Below are 17,316 nucleotides of genomic sequence, written 5' to 3' on the forward strand. Positions count from 1 at the left end.
GTACCATCTAAACCACTGTGAAATATATTTTCCTGTTTGAAGCTAGTTTTCAAAACTGAAAGTAAGACTCAAAAACTAAACGTAAACCAGGGGAAGCATAGAAATAGCGAACATAGAGGAGATCTAGCACTTAGACTTTCTTTCAATGAGAATGACATATCTATAACATGCATTTGTGAATTTGGTTGGGTCATTCAAAAAGTTACATATTGCAGCTTTAAGTTTCATGTTTGCTGAAGTAGACAACTGTATGTAATATAGGACTGTGACATGTGCACTTCCAGCCTGGTCTCATAGACTAGACGGAACACAGTAAATGTAAATCTGGGACACTTAAATTAGTATGACACACTACATGTACAAAAGTATGTCGACACCAGCATGTCAAACTTCTCATTCCACAATCATGGGCATTAATATGGGGTTGGTCCCACCTTTGCTGCTATAACAGCCTCCACTCTTCTGGGAAGGCTTTCCACTAGATGTTGGAACATTGCTGCAGGGACTTGCTTCCATTCACCCCACAATAGCATTAGTGAGGCTGGGCACTGATGTTGGGCAATTCATCCCAAAGGTGTTTGATGGGATTAAGGTCAGGGCTCTGTGTAGGCCAGTCAAGTTCTTCAAAACCAATGTCGACAAACCATTTCTGTATGGACCTTGCTTTGTCCACAGGGGCACTTTACAGTTGTCATTACGCATTTGGGAAGGTAGCGTTCTTCTGACATCCGCAAAACACAAATTCATCCATCGGACTGCCAGATGGTGAAACTTGATTCAACACTCCAGAGAATGCGTTTCCACTGCTCCAGAGTCCAATGGCAGCGAGCTTTACACCACTCCAGCCGATGCATGGTATTGCGCATCTTATCTTAGGCTTAGGTGTGGCTGCTCGGCCATGGAAACCTTTTCATGAAGCTCCCAACAAACAGTTGTTGTGTTGACATTGCTTTGAGAAGCAGTTTCAAACTCGCTAGTGAGTGTTGCAACCAAGGACAGATGATTTTTACGCTCTTCAGCACTCGGCGGTCCCGTTCTATGAGCTTGTGTGGCATACTACTTTGCGGCTGAGACGTTGTTGCTCCTAGACGTTTCCACTTCACAATAACAGCACTTACAGATGACCAGGGCAGCTCGAGCAGGGCAGAAATTTGACGAACTGACTAGTTGGAAAGTTTGCATCCTATGACAGCGCCATGTCGAAGGTCTTTGAGCTCTTCAGTAAAGCCATTCTGCTGCAAATGTTTGTCTATGGAGATTGCATGGCTGTGTGTTCTATTTTATACACCTGTCAGCAACTGGTGTGGCTGAAATAGGACGAATCCACTAATTTGAAGGGGTGTCCACATACACTATATATACAAAAGTATGTAAGTATGTTACGTTTGACATATTTGTCAAATATTGTACGTTTAGAAAATACCTCATATATATTGTACGTTTTACAAACTCGTAACATATGATAACAGTATTCTCCCTGTACACCAAGTCAGAACCGTATGATAAATAAAAGGGGCATATAAACACACAATGAAAGCTCTTACAAATCAGACTTTATTTGTCACGTGCCGAATGCAACAAGTGTAGACCTTACCGTGAAATGCTTATTTACAACAGTGCAGTTCAAGAAGAGTTAAGAAAATATTTACCAAATAAACGAAAGTAAAGAAATTATATAAGTAACAAAATAACATAACAATAACGTGGCTATTTACAGGGGGTACCGTTACCGAGTCAGTGTGCGGGGGTATAGGTTAGAGGTCATTTGTACATGTAGGTAGGGGTGAAGTGACTATGCATAGATAATAAACAGCGAGTAGCAGCAGGGGGGGGTTCAATGTAATAGTACGGTGGCCACTTGATTAATTGTTCAGCTTACGGCTTGGGCGTAGAAGATGTTAAGGAGCCTTTTGGTCCTAGACTTGGCGCTCCGGTACCGCTTGCCGTAAGGTAGCAGAGGAAACAGTCTACAATTTTATGGGCTTTCCTCTGACACCGCCTATTATATAGGTCCTGGATGGCAGGAAGCTTGGCCCCAGTGATGTACTGGACCGTACGCACTACCCTCTGTAGCGCCTTACGGTCAGATGCCGAGCAGTTGCCATACCAGGTGGTGATGCAACCAGTCAGGATGCTCTCGATGGTGCAGCTGTAGAACTTTTTGAGGATCTGAGGACCCATGCCAAATCTTTTCAGCCCCCTGAGGAGGAAAAGGTTTCATTGTGCCCTCTTCACAACTGTCTTGGTGTGTTTGGACCATGATAGATCGTTGGTGATGTGGACACCAAGAAACTTGAAACTTCCGACCCGCTCCACTACAGCCCTGTTGATGTTAATGGGGCCTATTCGGCCTGCCTTTTCCTGTAGTCCACGATCAGCTCCTTTGTCTTGCCCACATTTGTCCTGGCACCACACTGCCAGTTCTCTGACCTCCTCCCTATAGGCTGTCTCATTGTTGTCGGTGATCAGGCCTACCACTGTTGTGTCGTCAGCAAACTTAATGATGGTGTTGGAGTCGTGTTTGGCCACGTAGTCGTGGGTGAACAGGGAGTACAGGAAGGGACTAAGTACACTCCCCTGAGGGGCCCCAGTGTTGAGGATCAGTGTGGCAGACATGTTGTTGCCTACCCTTACCACCTGGAGGCGGCCAGTCAGGAAGTCCAGCATCCAGTTGCAGAGGGAGGTGTTTAGTCCCAGGATCCTTAGCTTAGTGATGAGCTTCATTGGCACTATGGTGTTGAACAGCATTCTCACATAGGTGTTCCTTTTGTACAGGTGGGAAAGGGCAGTGGAGTGCGATTGAGATTACGAGATTACATCTGTGGATCTGTTGGGGAATTGGAGAGGGTCTGTGAGCCATGACCAGCCTTTCAAAGTACTTCATGGCTACTGACGTGAGTGCTAAGGGTCGGTAATCATTTAGGCAGGTTACCTTCGTTTCCTAGGGCACAGGGACTATGGTGGTGTCCAGAAGTTATTTTCGGTCATAAGAGACGGTAGCGGCCATATTATGTACAAAATAAGTGAAAACATTTTCAGCCCCAAAAAACGCAAAAAAACCTGAAGAAAATAGCAGCATTGGTTACGGGCATGTAAAATGTCAACCATCCACCCTGGCGCCATTTTCCCCAGTGATATTCAATGATGTAATTTCTCTAAAACAGGCTGTAGGCTGCATGTGCACAACCAAGTCAGAACAGTAGGCTAAGTTATGAAGGAGAAAGGGACCAAATTATTAGGGTGAGGCACATGGGCTAATAACAGCTTACTACACAACATACACTTCGTATTACTTTCTGAGCTACAGTATACATACAGTGCCTTCAGAAAGTATTCAAACCCATTGACTATTTCCACATTTTGTTATGTTACAGCCTTATTCTAAAATGGATAGTACATCAAATTATTTTCAGCAATCTACACATAATACCCCATAATGACGAAGCGTTTTTAGACATTTTTGCAAATGTATTAGACATAAAAAGCAGAAATACCTTATTTACATACGTTCAGACCCTTTGCTATGAGACTCGAAATTGAGCTCCGATGCATCCTGTTTCCATTGATCATCCTCGAGATGTTTCTACAACTTGATTTGGAGTCCACCTGTGATAAATTAAATTGTTTGGACATGATTGGGAAAAGCGCACACCTGTCTATATAAGGTCCCAGAGTTGACAGTGCATGTCAGAGCAAAAACCAAGCCATGAGGTTGAAGGAATTGTCCATAGAGCTTAGAGACAGGATTGGGGAAGGGTACCAAAACATTTCTGCAGCATTGATGGTCCCCAAGAACACAGTGGCCTCAATCATTCTTAAATTGAAGAAGTTTGGAAACACCAAGTCTCTTCCAAGAGCTGGCCACCCGGCCAAACTCAGCAATCGGAGGAGAAGGGCCTTGGTCAGGGAGGTGACCAAGAACCCAATGGTCACTCTGACAGAGCTTCAGAGTTCATCTGAGGAGATGGGAGAATCTTCCAGAAGGACAACCATCTCTGCAGCACTCCACCACTCAGTCCTTTATGGTAGAGTGGTCAGACGGAAGCCACTCCTCAGTATGACAGCCCTCTTGGTGTTTGCCAAAATGCACCTAAAGGATTCTCAGACCATGATAAACAAGATTCTTTGGACTGATGAAACCAAGACTGAACTATTTGGCCTGAATGCCAAGCGTCCTGTCTGGAGGAAACCTGCCACCATCCCTACGGTGAAACATTGTGGTGGCAGCATCATGCTGTGGGAATGTTTTTCAGCGGCAGGGACTGTGTGACTTGTCAGGATCGAGGGGAAAGATGAACAGAGCAAAGTAGAGAGAGATCCTGATGAAACCTGCCACAGAGCACTCAGAACCTCAGACTGGGGCGAAGGTTAATCTTCCAACAGGACAAAGACCCTAAGCACACAGCCAAGACAAAGCAGGACAAGTCTCTGAATGACCTTGAGTTGCCCGGACTTGCACCCGATCAAATATCTCTGGAGAGACCTGAAAATAGCTATGCAGCAACACTCCCCATCCGACCTGACAAAGCTTAAAGATCTTCAGAGAAAAAAAATGTTGCCTCAAATGTCGTATTAGAGAATTTGGCAGTATGTCCAACCGGTCTCACAACTGCAGACCACACCAGCCAAGGACCACATCCAGCTTCTTCCTGTGTGATCGTCCCACCCATGGCTGCATCCAGTCATGTGAAATCCATAGATTAGGACCTCAACCCCATCGAACACCTTTGGGATGAATTGGAATGCTGATTGCAAGCCAGGCCTAATCGCCCAACATCAGTGCTCGACCTCACTAATGCTCTTGTGGATGAATGGAAGCAAGTCCCCGCAGCAATGTTCCAACATCTATTGAAAAGCCTTCCCAGAAGAATGGAGGATGTTATATCAGCAAAAGGGGGACCAACTCCATATTAATGCCCATGGCAGGAAGGCTACATTTTGGCTAACAAATTGCGTATTAAACTGTCTACTGAATTTGCTGTTTGTGATAGTCCCTCCCCATTTTTCTCATGTCTTGGTAGGGCTTGAGGTCAGTTAATGTCATTAACTTGTTTGTCTTGGGATCAGTTCCAAGCCATGTCCTGTAAATGTTGGGAAGACAGTAAACCATTCTCAAAAAATAGTGGTCAAATAATTCATTTAATTAGTTAATTCATTTTAAATGTTTACAGTAGGCGAAGACTTTCCTGTTTGAAGAATTGTCAATCAGTTAAATGTCTAAGCCTTTTGCAATAAGACACAAAAACTACTGCCACCAAACTGTCACATAGATGCCAGCAATGTGTTATTTCAGTTCTGCATGCAAGGGATGAGAAACATTTATTTGATAAATAAACTAACAGTCATTTGCTAATATTTGAGCCCACAATTAATACAAATCAAATCAAATGTTATTGGTCACATACACCTGTTTAGCAGATGTTATTGCAGGTGTAGCGAAATGCTTGTGCTTCTAGCTCCGACAGTGCAGTAATATCTAACAGTTTCACAACATATACTCAAATACACATAAATCTAAGTAAGGAAAGAATTAAGAATTACACGAATGTGGCTTGTGTTTAAACAAACTCAGAAGCAGCCGATGAAAAACCACACATAACGACATCAGCTTAATATTTTTGGATTTCTTAATAAAAGCAACACGTTAATTATGAATCAGAAATAACAACATATCAATATGAATAATAACCAGCTTACCTCTTCAGATGTTTCTCAATGGCCTTTCGCTCGTACACTGTTCCATCCTGGTTCTTCACTGGGTCAACAAACATCTTGTTGGTTAGTGGACAAATCAAGTGTGAGGGTATGAACTTCTCAGTCAACTCTTCACCCAACAATTCCTGTAAATTTAAAAGGGAAATATCATCATACCCTGAACAAACTGTTACATTAAAGGGTTGCTGTTCAAATAAATGTATCTGAGAAACTGCTAACGTAGACCAGGTATTCCCAAACTGGGGTCCGCGTACAAATATCGTCGGGGGTACGCCACATAAAAATGTGATTCACGTTTAAAAAAATAAAAGGATTCTTCACATTTTCAAACAGTACATTTCTATTTTCCAACGGGACTATACATTTGGGTAAGGTTTTTTTCTCACCTGAGTAGCCTCGTTTCACTGCCAAAAAATAAAATTGAACCATCTAGTGTTCAGCGAAATAACAACACAATGTCAAATACAGGTAGCCCAGTCAAATAACTAACATCCAATCACATTAACCGTTATCCAATCACATTAACCGTTACTCTCTCGCGGGAAACCTTCACTCTTGCACAGACATTTAGAAACAAAACATGACAATTTGAAAAATAAGCCATGGGAGTTTTTGAGCGAGAATAAAGACGAATTGCGAGTAGTAAGACATGTATAAAAGTAACAGATACCATTAATAAGAAGGGTCTAGAAGCATCTTATATGGTGAGCTCCCGAGTGGCTAGGACAGGCAAGCCCCATGCTATTGTGGAGGACTTAATTCTTCCTTCAGGGGTGGATTTGGCTGGGACAATGCTGGGAGAAAAGGTCAAAAAAACTATACAGACAACGTCTTCATCAAACAACACTGTTTCACGACGCATCAGTGATATAGCAGGAGATGTTTTGAAACAATTACTCCTTCGCATACAAGCCAGTGAATTCTATGTGTTACAGCTGGATGAGTCAACAGACGTGGCGGGCCTGGCACAGCTCCTGGTATATGTCCGTTACGTTTATGGGGGGTCAATTAACGACGACATCCTCTTCTGCAAATTACTGGAAACCATGTCAACATGAGAGAATATTTTTAAAATACTGGACGGCTTTGTGACATTAAATGGACTTTGGTGGTCAAGATGTTTTGGTATCTATACAAAAGCCATGACAGGGAGACATAGTGGAGTGGTAATGCGTGTGCAAGCAGTTGCTCCCGACGCCACTTGGGTACACTGCAGCATCCACCGAGAAGCTCTTGCTGCCAAGGGAATGCCTGACAGCTTGAAAGACGTTTTGGACACTACAGTGAAAATGGTTAACTTTGTTAAAGCAAGGCCCCTGAACTCTCGTGTATTTTCTGCATTATGCAATGATATGGGCAGCGACCATGTAATGTTTTTACAACATGCACTGGTTATCAAGGGGCAAAGTATTGACACTTTTTCAAAATTGAGAGACGAGCTTAAAGTTTCTTTACTGACCATAATTTTCACTTGTCTGACCACTTGCACGAGTTTCTCACACAACTGGCCTATCTGGGTGATGTTTTTTCCTCTCCTGAATGATCTCAAGGACAACACACAGGTCTTTCCATCATTGTATGATATTTTGTGTGAAAATGAACTCAAGCTTACGGACAATGTCAAATGTGATATAGAGAAGCACCTGAGTGAGCTGGGTGCGCAATTACGCAGGTTCGTTATCCCTTTCATGCCCTGCCTCCAGTCCACTTACCGATATCTGAACAAGAGAGCCTCATCGAAATTGCAACAAGTGGTTCTGTGAAAATTGAATTTAATCAGAAGCCACTGACAGATTTCTGAATAGGGCTGCGCTCAGCTTCTGGTCTTGTCAAATCGCGCTGTTAAGACACTGATTCCCTTTGCAACCACATATCTATATGAGAGTGGATTCCCGGCCCTCACTAGCATGAAAACTAAATACAGGCAAAGACTGTGTGTGGAAAACGATTTAATACTGAGACTCTCTCCAATACAACCCAACATTGCAGAGTTACAGTGGGGAGAACAAGTATTTGATACACTGCCGATTTTGCAGGTTTTCCTACTTACAAAGCATGTAGAGGTCTGTATTTTTTATCATAGGTACACTTCAACTGTGAGAGACGGAATCTAAAACAAAAACCCAGAAAATCACATTGTATGATTTTGAAATAATTAATTTTCATTTTATTGCATGACATAAGTATTTGATACATCAGAAAAGCAGAACTTAATATTTGGTACAGAAACCTTTGTTTGCAATTACAGAGATCATACGTTTCCTGTAGTTCTTGACCAGGTCTGCACACACTGCAGCAGGGGTTTCGGGGTTGTCGCTGTGTAATACGGACTTTCAGCTCCCTCCAAAGATTTTCTATGGGGTTCAGGTCTGGAGACGGGCCAGGCCACTCCAGGACCTTGAGATGCTTCTTATGGAGCCACTCCTTAGTTGCCCTGGCTGTGTGTTTCGGGATGTTGTCATGCTGGAAGACCCAGCCACAACCCATCTTCAATGCTCTTACTGAGGGAAGGAGGTTGTTGGCCAAGATCTCGCGATACATGGCCCCATTTATCCTCCCCACAATATGGTGCAGTCGTCCTGTCCCCTTTGCAGAAAAACATCCCCAAAGAATGGTGTTTCCACCTCCATGCTTCATGGTTGGGATGGTGTTCTTGGGGTTGTACTCATCCTTCTTCCTCCAAACACGGCGAGTGGAGTTCAGACCAAAAAGCTTTATTTTTGTCTCATCAGACCACATGACCTTCTCCCATTCCTCCTCTGGATCATCCAGATGGTCATTGGCAAACTTCAGACGGGCCTGGACATGCGCTGGCTTGAGCAGGGGGACCTTGCGTGCGCTGCAGGATTTTAATCCATGACGGCGTAGTGTGTTACTAATGGTTTTCTTTGAGACTGTGGTCCCAGCTCTCTTCAGGTCATTGACCAGGTTCTGCCGTGTAGTTCTGGGCTGATCCCTCACCTTCCTCATGATCATTGATGCCCCACGAGGTGAGATCTTGCATGGAGCCCCAGACCGAGGGTGATTGACCGTCATCTTGAACTTCTTCCATTTTCGAATAATTGCGCCAACAGTTGTTGCCTTCTCACCAAGCTACTTGCCTATTGTCCTGTTGCCCATCCCAACCTTGTGCAGGTCTACAATTTTACCCCTGAACTCGTTACCTGTATAAAAGACACCTGTTCACACACTCAAATCAAACAGACACAGCTCTCTGGTCTTGACCATTGTGGAGAGGTTGGAGTCTGTTTGATTGAGTGTGTGGACAGGTGTCTTTTATACAGGTAACGAGTTCAAACAGGTGCAGTTAATACAGGTAATGAGTGGAGAACAGGAGGGCTTCTTAAAGAAAAACTAACAGGTCTGTGAGAGCCGGAATTCTTACTGGTTGGTAGGTGATCAAGTACTTATGTCACGCAATAAAATGCAAATAATTTACTTAAAAATCATACAATGTGATTTTCTGGAATTTTATTTTAGATTCCGTCTCTCACAGTTGAAGTGTACCTATGATAAAAAATACAGACCTCTACATGCTTTGTAAGTAGGAAAACCTGCAAAATCGGCAGTGTATCAAATACTTGTTCTCCCCACTGTAGGTGCATCCTTTTAAGCACACCTTTCTCATTAACCTGTGGTGAGTTATTCACAATTATTGATGAACAAATAAGGTTTTACATATACGATAGCTAAATAAAGAGCAAAATTATTGATTATTATTATAATATTATTATTTGTGCCCTGGTCCTATAAGAGCTCTGTCACTTCCCACGAGCCGGGTTGTGACAAAAACTCACACTCATTCTTATGTTTAATAAAGGTCGTATAGTGAGTGTGTGTCGTATAAATCGTATAGTGTGTGTGTCGTATAAATCGTATAGTGTGTGTGTGTGGCAGGCTTACACAATGATGGCAAAAAACAACATTTGAGAGTGCGCTGACCCTGGTGCTAGAGGGGGTACGCAGCTGGAGGTTGAATGTTTGAAGGGTCACGGGACTATAAAAAGTTTGGGAACTACTGACATAGACTGTGACATGTCAGTTTTACATGGAAATGTCTGAAAAGTGAATCCACCTCTTTTTACACACAAACGCCCCTAATAAAAGATGTAGCAGAGCTTGCAAAAATTAACATAATTAGATAAGTGCATTCACCTTCTCCATGTCATCCAATGACTGGCCAGCAACTTCCTCTGTGTTCTTCTTGGCCTCTTCTTCATACTTGTTTCTGCTGGTCAGGTATTCCTCTGCCAAAATACTTTTATAAGACATTTTCATTCAGATAAAATGTAGGTATATGAATTCAATATACTACATACTAACAAATATAATGCACTATTTCCTACTTTTCCTTTTTGATTTTAGAATCAGAGTTAACACCACTCATTGTATACAATGTGGTCATCAAATAACGAGAAACCAACCTGTCCAGTGGATCTTGGGGTTCAGGAACGATGAGCAGTCCATATACAGCATCCAAGATCTCTCTCATGGTTGTGTGAGCGTTGTAGTTGCGGTCAAATATGTTGTGGCAGATACGACCCACACTGTTTATGTTGCAGTGGTACACCTTCGTCCACATTAAGGATTTTTTATGGCCTCCCGAGTGAGCAGTGGTCTAAGGCAATGCATCGCAGTGCTAGAGGAGTCACTACAGACCCGGGTTCTATCGCGGGCTGTATCACAACCGGCTGTGATCGGGAATCCCATAGGGTGGCGCACAATTGGCGCAGCGTCGTCCGGGTTAAGGGAGGGTTTGGCCTGGGGGGGCTTTACTTGGCTCATCGCGCTCTAGCGACTCCTTGTGGCAGGCCAGGCGCCTGCAGGCTGACCTCGGTAGTCAATTGAAGTGTTTTCTCCGACACATTGGTGCGGCGGGCTTCCGGGTTAAGCAGGCGGGTGTTAATAAGCGCGGTTTGGCAGGTAATGTTTCAGAGGACGCATGACATGACCTATGCCTCCCGACCCCTTTGGGGAGTTGCCAGCGATGAGACAAAAAAAAAAATGGGTAAAAAATTAAATTATTTTTCATGACGGAAAAAAGCATCAATCAACTGGATAGAATTTGAAAATGTATGACTTAGGCAATACGAATAAATACACTGTCTTCATTTATTCACTGTGTAGAAGGATACAGGTGTGACAAAGCGCACAAGCGGAGGTTTGACTGGGTAGTCAGCTCCAAACTGACAGTACAGCTCAAAGACTCCATCCTCATAAGGTGTATCAGGAGGGCCTTGCATGAGAATCTTCCAAAACGCTGAATAGGTATGGAATCACAGGGGTTAAATGTTTTAGACAATATTGTGCAAAATTATTCAAATAATAACCAACATGTGGATGGGAAATTGATTTGAACACTTTACAGTCAAACAAACCAATAACTTGAGGCTGTTACGGTCATGGTCCATGTAGACTATATTTAAGCAGTAAGGCTCGAGAGGGAGTGGTATATGGCCAATATACCACAGCTAAGGGCTGTTCTTATGCATGACACAATGCAGAGTCCCTGGATACAGCCCTCAGCCGTGGTATATTGGCCATATATCACAAACCCCTGAGGTGCCTTATTGTTATTATAAACTGGTTATCAACGTAATTAGAGCAGTAAAAATACATGTTTTATCATACCCGTGGTATACGGTCTAATATACCACGGCTGTCATCCAATCAGCAATCAGGGCTTGAACCACCCATGTATTAACAATGTTATTATAAAGCATTATGAAAAGTATATTTATACTAAGTGTTACCAGATCAATAACACTTAACACAATACCCCAATAATGTTTACTTACTGAAGTCTGACTCTGAAGGCAGAACAGTGCAGAATGGGTGTGGGTCACAGTGCAGGCTCTTCAGCTCTTCCAGAAGGCGTTTGTCCTTCTCCAAAAAGCGTCCGCTCTTGGATTCCTGGATCTTCTTTTTCAATGCACTATTTTGTGACATATTAATTTTGTTAGAGTAATACAGTAGTTTACCTCAATCTCAACATTAAATAAATGCTTCTTGAGCATAATAGTGGTTTACTAGAATAGTAATTAGTAGTGGAAGTAAATGACTATCATTCCAGAATGACATGCTGATAATGGAACTGCTCGTACTTCTCTGTCCCAGTCACTTTATGGTTTAGTCCACTTGGCAGAGAAACCTCTGGCTTCTCGTCATAACCCCGGTTGGCGAAGAGAGCAACTAGAATGCTCTGTAGAGGCAAATGAGCATTGTTCATTACAATTCGTTTTAAGATCAATGTTATTAACTTACACTTTATTTTATTTGATTTAAATATGTATTTTTCACATGCAACTTTACAGTGAAATGTTTGTTTACGAGCCCTTCCCAACGATGCAAAGTTGTAAAAAAATCATACAAATAGTAACACAAGAGGAATAAGAATACACAAGAAGAATACACAAGAATGGAACTATATACAGGAAGTACCAGATCAATGTACATGTACATGGGATGAGGTATTTTAGGTAGATATGTACATAAAGGCAGGGTAAAGTGACTAGGCATCAGGATAGATAATAATAAGAGTAAAATAAAGTAAAGAGTAAAATAAAGAACAAGAATCATATTATGTTATATAGAATATATGGAAACACTTGTCCAATTTGAATAGTTTTTGTTTAATAGATCGTACCTCGTTCCTAATGTTGGATGGATCCAGTTTCTTCTTCAGCTTCCTCATCTCCAAAGACAGAACAGTTTCCATTTCAAAAAGCTTCAGACCAGCTTTACTCGTCTCTGGTTTGAAACAACACCCTCCTACCCTCCTAAAAGACATGGATGGTTTGAAACATCACCCTCCTACAAGCCATGGATGGTTTGAAACAACAACCTCCTACAAGCCATGGATGGTTTGAAACAACACTCTTCTAAATTTAACCTTTATTTAACTCGGCAAGTCAGTTAAGAACAAATTCTTATTTACAATGACGGCCTACCGGGGAACAGATTTTTACCTTGTCAGCTCGGGGATTCAATCCAGCAACCTTTCGGTTACTGGCCCAACGCTCTAACCACAAGACTACCTGCTGCCCCTAAAAGCCATGGATGGATTGAAACAACACCCTTCTACAAGACATGGATGGTTTGAAACAACACCCTCCTATAAGAAGACATGGATGGTTTGAAACAACACCCTCCTAAAAGACATGGATGGTTTGAAACAATACCCTCCTATAAGAAGACATGGATGGTTTGAAACAACACCCTCCTATAAGAAGACATGGATGGTTTGAAACAATACCCTCCTATAAGAAGACATGGATGGTTTGAAACAACACCCTCCTATAAGAAGACATGGATGGTTTGAAACAATACCCTCCTATAAGAAGACATGGATGGTTTGAAACAACACCCTCCTATAAGAAGACATGGATGGTTTGAAACAACACCCTCCTAAAAGACATGGATGGTTTGAAACAACACCCTCCTATAAGAAGACATGGATGGTTTGAAACAACACCCTCCTAAAAGACATGGATGGTTTGAAACATCACCCTCCTACAAGCCATGGATGGTTTGAAACAACAACCTCCTACAAGCCATGGATGGTTTGAAACAACACTCTTCTAAATGTAACCTTTATTTAACTAGCAAGTCAGTTAAGAACAAATTTTTATTTTTGACGGCCTACCGGGGAACAGATTTTTACCTTGTCAGCTCGGGGATTCAATCCAGCAACCTTTTGGTTACTGGCCCAACGCTCTAACCACAAGACTACCTGCTGCCCCTAAAAGCCATGGATGGATTGAAACAACACCCTTCTACAAGACTTGGATGGTTTGAAACAACACACTCCTAAAAGACATGGATGGTTTGAAACAACACCCTCCTAAAAGACATGGATGGTTTGAAACAATACCCTCCTATAAGAAGACATGGATGGTTTGAAACAACACCCTCCTAAAAGACATGGATGGTTTGAAACAATACCCTCCTATAAGAAGACATGGATGGTTTGAAACAACACCTCTAAAAGACATGGATGGTTTGAAACAACACCCTCCTATAAGACATGGATGGTTTGAAACAACACCCTCCTAAAAGACATGGATGGTTTGAAACAATACCCTCCTATAAGAAGACATGGATGGTTTGAAACAACACCCTCCTAAAAGACATGGATGGTTTGAAACAACACCCTCCTAAAAGACATGGATGGTTTGAAACAACACCCTCCTAAAAGACATGGATGGTTTGAAACAACACCCTCCTAAAAGACATGGATGGTTTGAAACAATACCCTCCTATAAGAAGACATGGATGGTTTGAAACAACACCCTCCTAAAAGACATGGATGGTTTGAAACAACACCCTCCTATAAGAAGACATGGATGGTTTGAAACAACACACTCCTATAAGACATGGATGGTTTGAAACAACACCCTCCTAAAAGACATGGATGGTTTGAAACAACACCCTCCCATAAGAAGACATGGAGTGGATTCAGTTGCTTCATTGTTATTACTTAACCAAATATGTATAAAATAGGACATTGTTATGTAGGGGCTCAAAAAACACCCAATGGCTGCCTAACATTTTATTAGACTGTAGACTGCTGTCATCTTCATTTAACCAAATGCAATTCCACCTTCCAAGGGAATGCAAACTGGCTGTAAAAGGATGGATCAAAATGAAAACCCAACCACTAGTGAATTAGTAACCAAGTACGTCCAGATTTTAAACCCTTTACAACCCTGTTACAAAATATACTTTCATGTCAATTGTCATCTATATTATGATAAACTGTAATATTATGATATACTGTAATATTGAATACTGACACAAAACAATTTTCCTTAATAAAAATGTTTATCGCAACTGCAGTAAACCTCATATCAAAAACATTTTATGTTTTACCTGCGTTTTTGAGTGCAGTCAGGCCAAAATGATATAACAATGAGAAATGATTCAACAAAATGCATTCATTCTGATTCTACGTCCATATTTCAGCCACAAGAAGACATCATGATGGTGGCGTACGTCCCCTGCTGGGATATGAACCAGAATCTCTTTACACATTATACAGTACCTGCTGCATTGCTGATTCCACGCAGCACGTTGTTGTCCACCTTTCCAACAACGATGGCATCAACAACAATGTTCAGGCTCATCAGTTTGGTTGTGACAGCATCTGGTTCGGTCATTGATCTACGGATAGAATTATTAACCAATCAATCCAATCCAACAATACCTTTGTGTTATCGCAATGAATGAAACGTCAAGGTAATCACTGTTTTACACACTGAAAAAGTATCATTCTATTTACCCATCATCATTCCCATCTGTGAGACATATGATGCGAAGTCTGCAGTCTGGAAATTGCTCTCCAACTTGTTTCAGACATGCCACGTTTCAAGGCATCATACAGCACAGTGCATCCATTGGCCTCCAGATTGTGTACGTGTTCCTGTAAGTGCCAAAAATATCTACTAATATCTCTAATATTGTGAGGTTTGCAGATGCATGCTAAAGAATGATATCATGAATGCCACAAAATCCCTGATTGAGCAGTAGCATCAGCAACGCACACATAAAACTACAACATGGAGACAATTTGAAGCGCCTCCATACACATGCAGATCCTCTGAGTGCATCGTAGTGCATCACGCTCCTCTGTAACATGTACAGTGCTGCTCGAGGCAACATCATATAGCTGAGTCTCAGTTTCAGTCTTTAAGACAAGATTGAGGGGAGTACGTATGTGATCTCAGTACAGTACTTGAATGGATCTCATTGAAATCACCCCCATCGCTATTTTGCATTCATAAAACAGAAATGAGAAAATATATTTAGCATGAAGGTCTCCAGAGTCTCTGTAAATGTGTGGAGAGTTTTAACTGATGAGTCAAACTTCACCAAGCCAATGACATGATGAAAATTGTACGCCATGCTTCTAGTTGCAAAGTTATCAAAGAGCTGTTTAACAGCATCCAACCGTGTCATGTTGTCTTCGGAATCATAGCATGTCTCGTTCATGGAGGAGCTTGAATCCACTAGCACCTAAAAGGTTGGATGGAGAAGTATTATTTAGCTATAACAAAACAGAGGAGATAATCTAACTATTATATTGTATAACTTTGTTACATCAACATGGATCGTTTTTGGCTATCATCTTTATCATTCAAGGTATCTATCTGTAAGACCATGGGCTGCTTGGTGTTTGCAAAATTTGAGCCATAGCAGGGGGTCAAACTTGCCAAGTGTCAAAACTGACCTTAACTTAGATGCAGAAATATAAATAGAAGCAAATATAAATAATTACATACACACACACATTTAAATATATATACACACATACATATACACATACAGTGCCTTGCGAAAGTATTCGGCCACCTTGAACTTTGCGAACTTTTGCCACATTTCAGGCTTCAAACATAAAGATATAAAACTGTATTTTTGTGTGAAGAATCAACAACAAGTGGGACACAATCATGAAGTGGAACGACATTTATTGGATATTTCAAACTTTTTTAACAAATCAAAAACTGAAAAATTGGGAGTGCAAAATTATTCAGCCCCCTTAAGTTAATACTTTGTAGCGCCACCTTTTGCTGCGATTACAGCTGTAAGTCGCTTGGGGTATATGTCTATCAGTTTTGCACATCGAGAGACTGAAATTTTTCCCATTCCTCCTTGCAAAACAGCTCGAGCTCAGTGAGGTTGCTGCCACCACAGTGGGGATGGTGTGTTCAGAATGATGAGCTGTGTTGCTTTTACGCCAAACATAACGTTTTGCATTGTTGCCAAAAAGTTCAATTTTGGTTTCATCTGACCAGAGCACCTTCTTCCACATGTTTGGTGTGTCTCCCAGGTGGCTTGTGGCAAACTTTAAACGACACTTTTTATGGATATCTTTAAGAAATGCCTTTCTTCTTGCCACTCTTCCATAAAGGCCAGATTTGTGCAATATCGACTGATTGTTGTCCTATGGACAGAGTCTCCCACCTCAGCTGTAGATCTCTGCAGTTCATACAGAGTGATCATGGGCCTCTTGGCTGCATCTCTGATCAGTCTTCTCCTTGTATGAGCTGAAAGTTTAGAGGGACGGCCAGGTCTTGGTAGATTTGCAGTGGTCTGATACTCCTTCCATTTCAATAGTATCGCTTGCACAGTGCTCCTTGGGATGTTTAAAGCTTGGGAAATCTTTTTGTATCCAAATCCAGCTTTAAACTTCTTCACAACAGTATCTCGGACCTGCCTGGTGTGTTCCTTGTTCTTCATGATGCTCTCTGCGCTTTTAATGGACCTCTGAGACTATCACAGTGCAGGTGCATTTATACGGAGACTTGATTACACACAGGTGGATTGTATTTATCATCATTAGTCATTTAGGTCAACATTGGATCATTCAGAGATCCTCACTGAACTTCTGGAGAGAGTTTGTTGCACTGAAACGCCCAATTTTTCAGTTTTTGATTTGTTAAAAAAAGTTTGAAATATCCAATAAATGTCGTTCCACTTCATGATTGTGTCCCACTTGTTGTTGATTCTTCACAAAAAAATACAGTTTTATATCTTTATGTTTGAAGCCTGAAATGTGGCAAAAGGTCGCAAAGTTCAAGGGGGCCGAATACTTTCGCAAGG

At 41.7% G+C, this 17,316-nt stretch overlaps 1 protein-coding gene across 2 annotated transcripts; it reads right to left on the bottom strand.

The window, feature by feature from the left end:
• Window positions 1–1,540: 1,540 nt before the first annotated feature.
• On the bottom strand, window positions 1,541–15,723 carry LOC135532788 (ubiquitin-conjugating enzyme E2 E1-like). Of its 2 annotated transcripts, XM_064960226.1 has the most exons (10): window positions 14,996–15,723; window positions 14,759–14,877; window positions 12,362–12,486; window positions 11,820–11,917; window positions 11,514–11,650; window positions 10,851–10,975; window positions 10,140–10,285; window positions 9,871–9,973; window positions 5,698–5,840; window positions 1,541–5,081 (listed from the first exon to the last, which is right to left on the bottom strand). In XM_064960226.1, exons 2-10 carry the CDS (start codon window positions 14,871–14,873, stop codon window positions 4,967–4,969), a joined length of 1,107 nt encoding a protein of 368 aa, XP_064816298.1. In that variant the 5' UTR covers window positions 14,874–14,877; window positions 14,996–15,723; the 3' UTR covers window positions 1,541–4,966. The 2 variants fall into 2 exon arrangements, with proteins under 2 accessions (XP_064816298.1, XP_064816299.1); XM_064960227.1 differs by lacking the exon at window positions 1,541–5,081 and having other exon boundaries at window positions 5,694–5,840.
• Between the last annotated feature and the right edge of the window lie 1,593 nt (window positions 15,724–17,316).

The sequence above is a fragment of the Oncorhynchus masou genome, unplaced genomic scaffold (genome assembly GCF_036934945.1).
Source record: "Oncorhynchus masou masou isolate Uvic2021 unplaced genomic scaffold, UVic_Omas_1.1 unplaced_scaffold_2024, whole genome shotgun sequence".
Taxonomy (NCBI): Eukaryota; Metazoa; Chordata; class Actinopteri; order Salmoniformes; family Salmonidae; genus Oncorhynchus; species Oncorhynchus masou.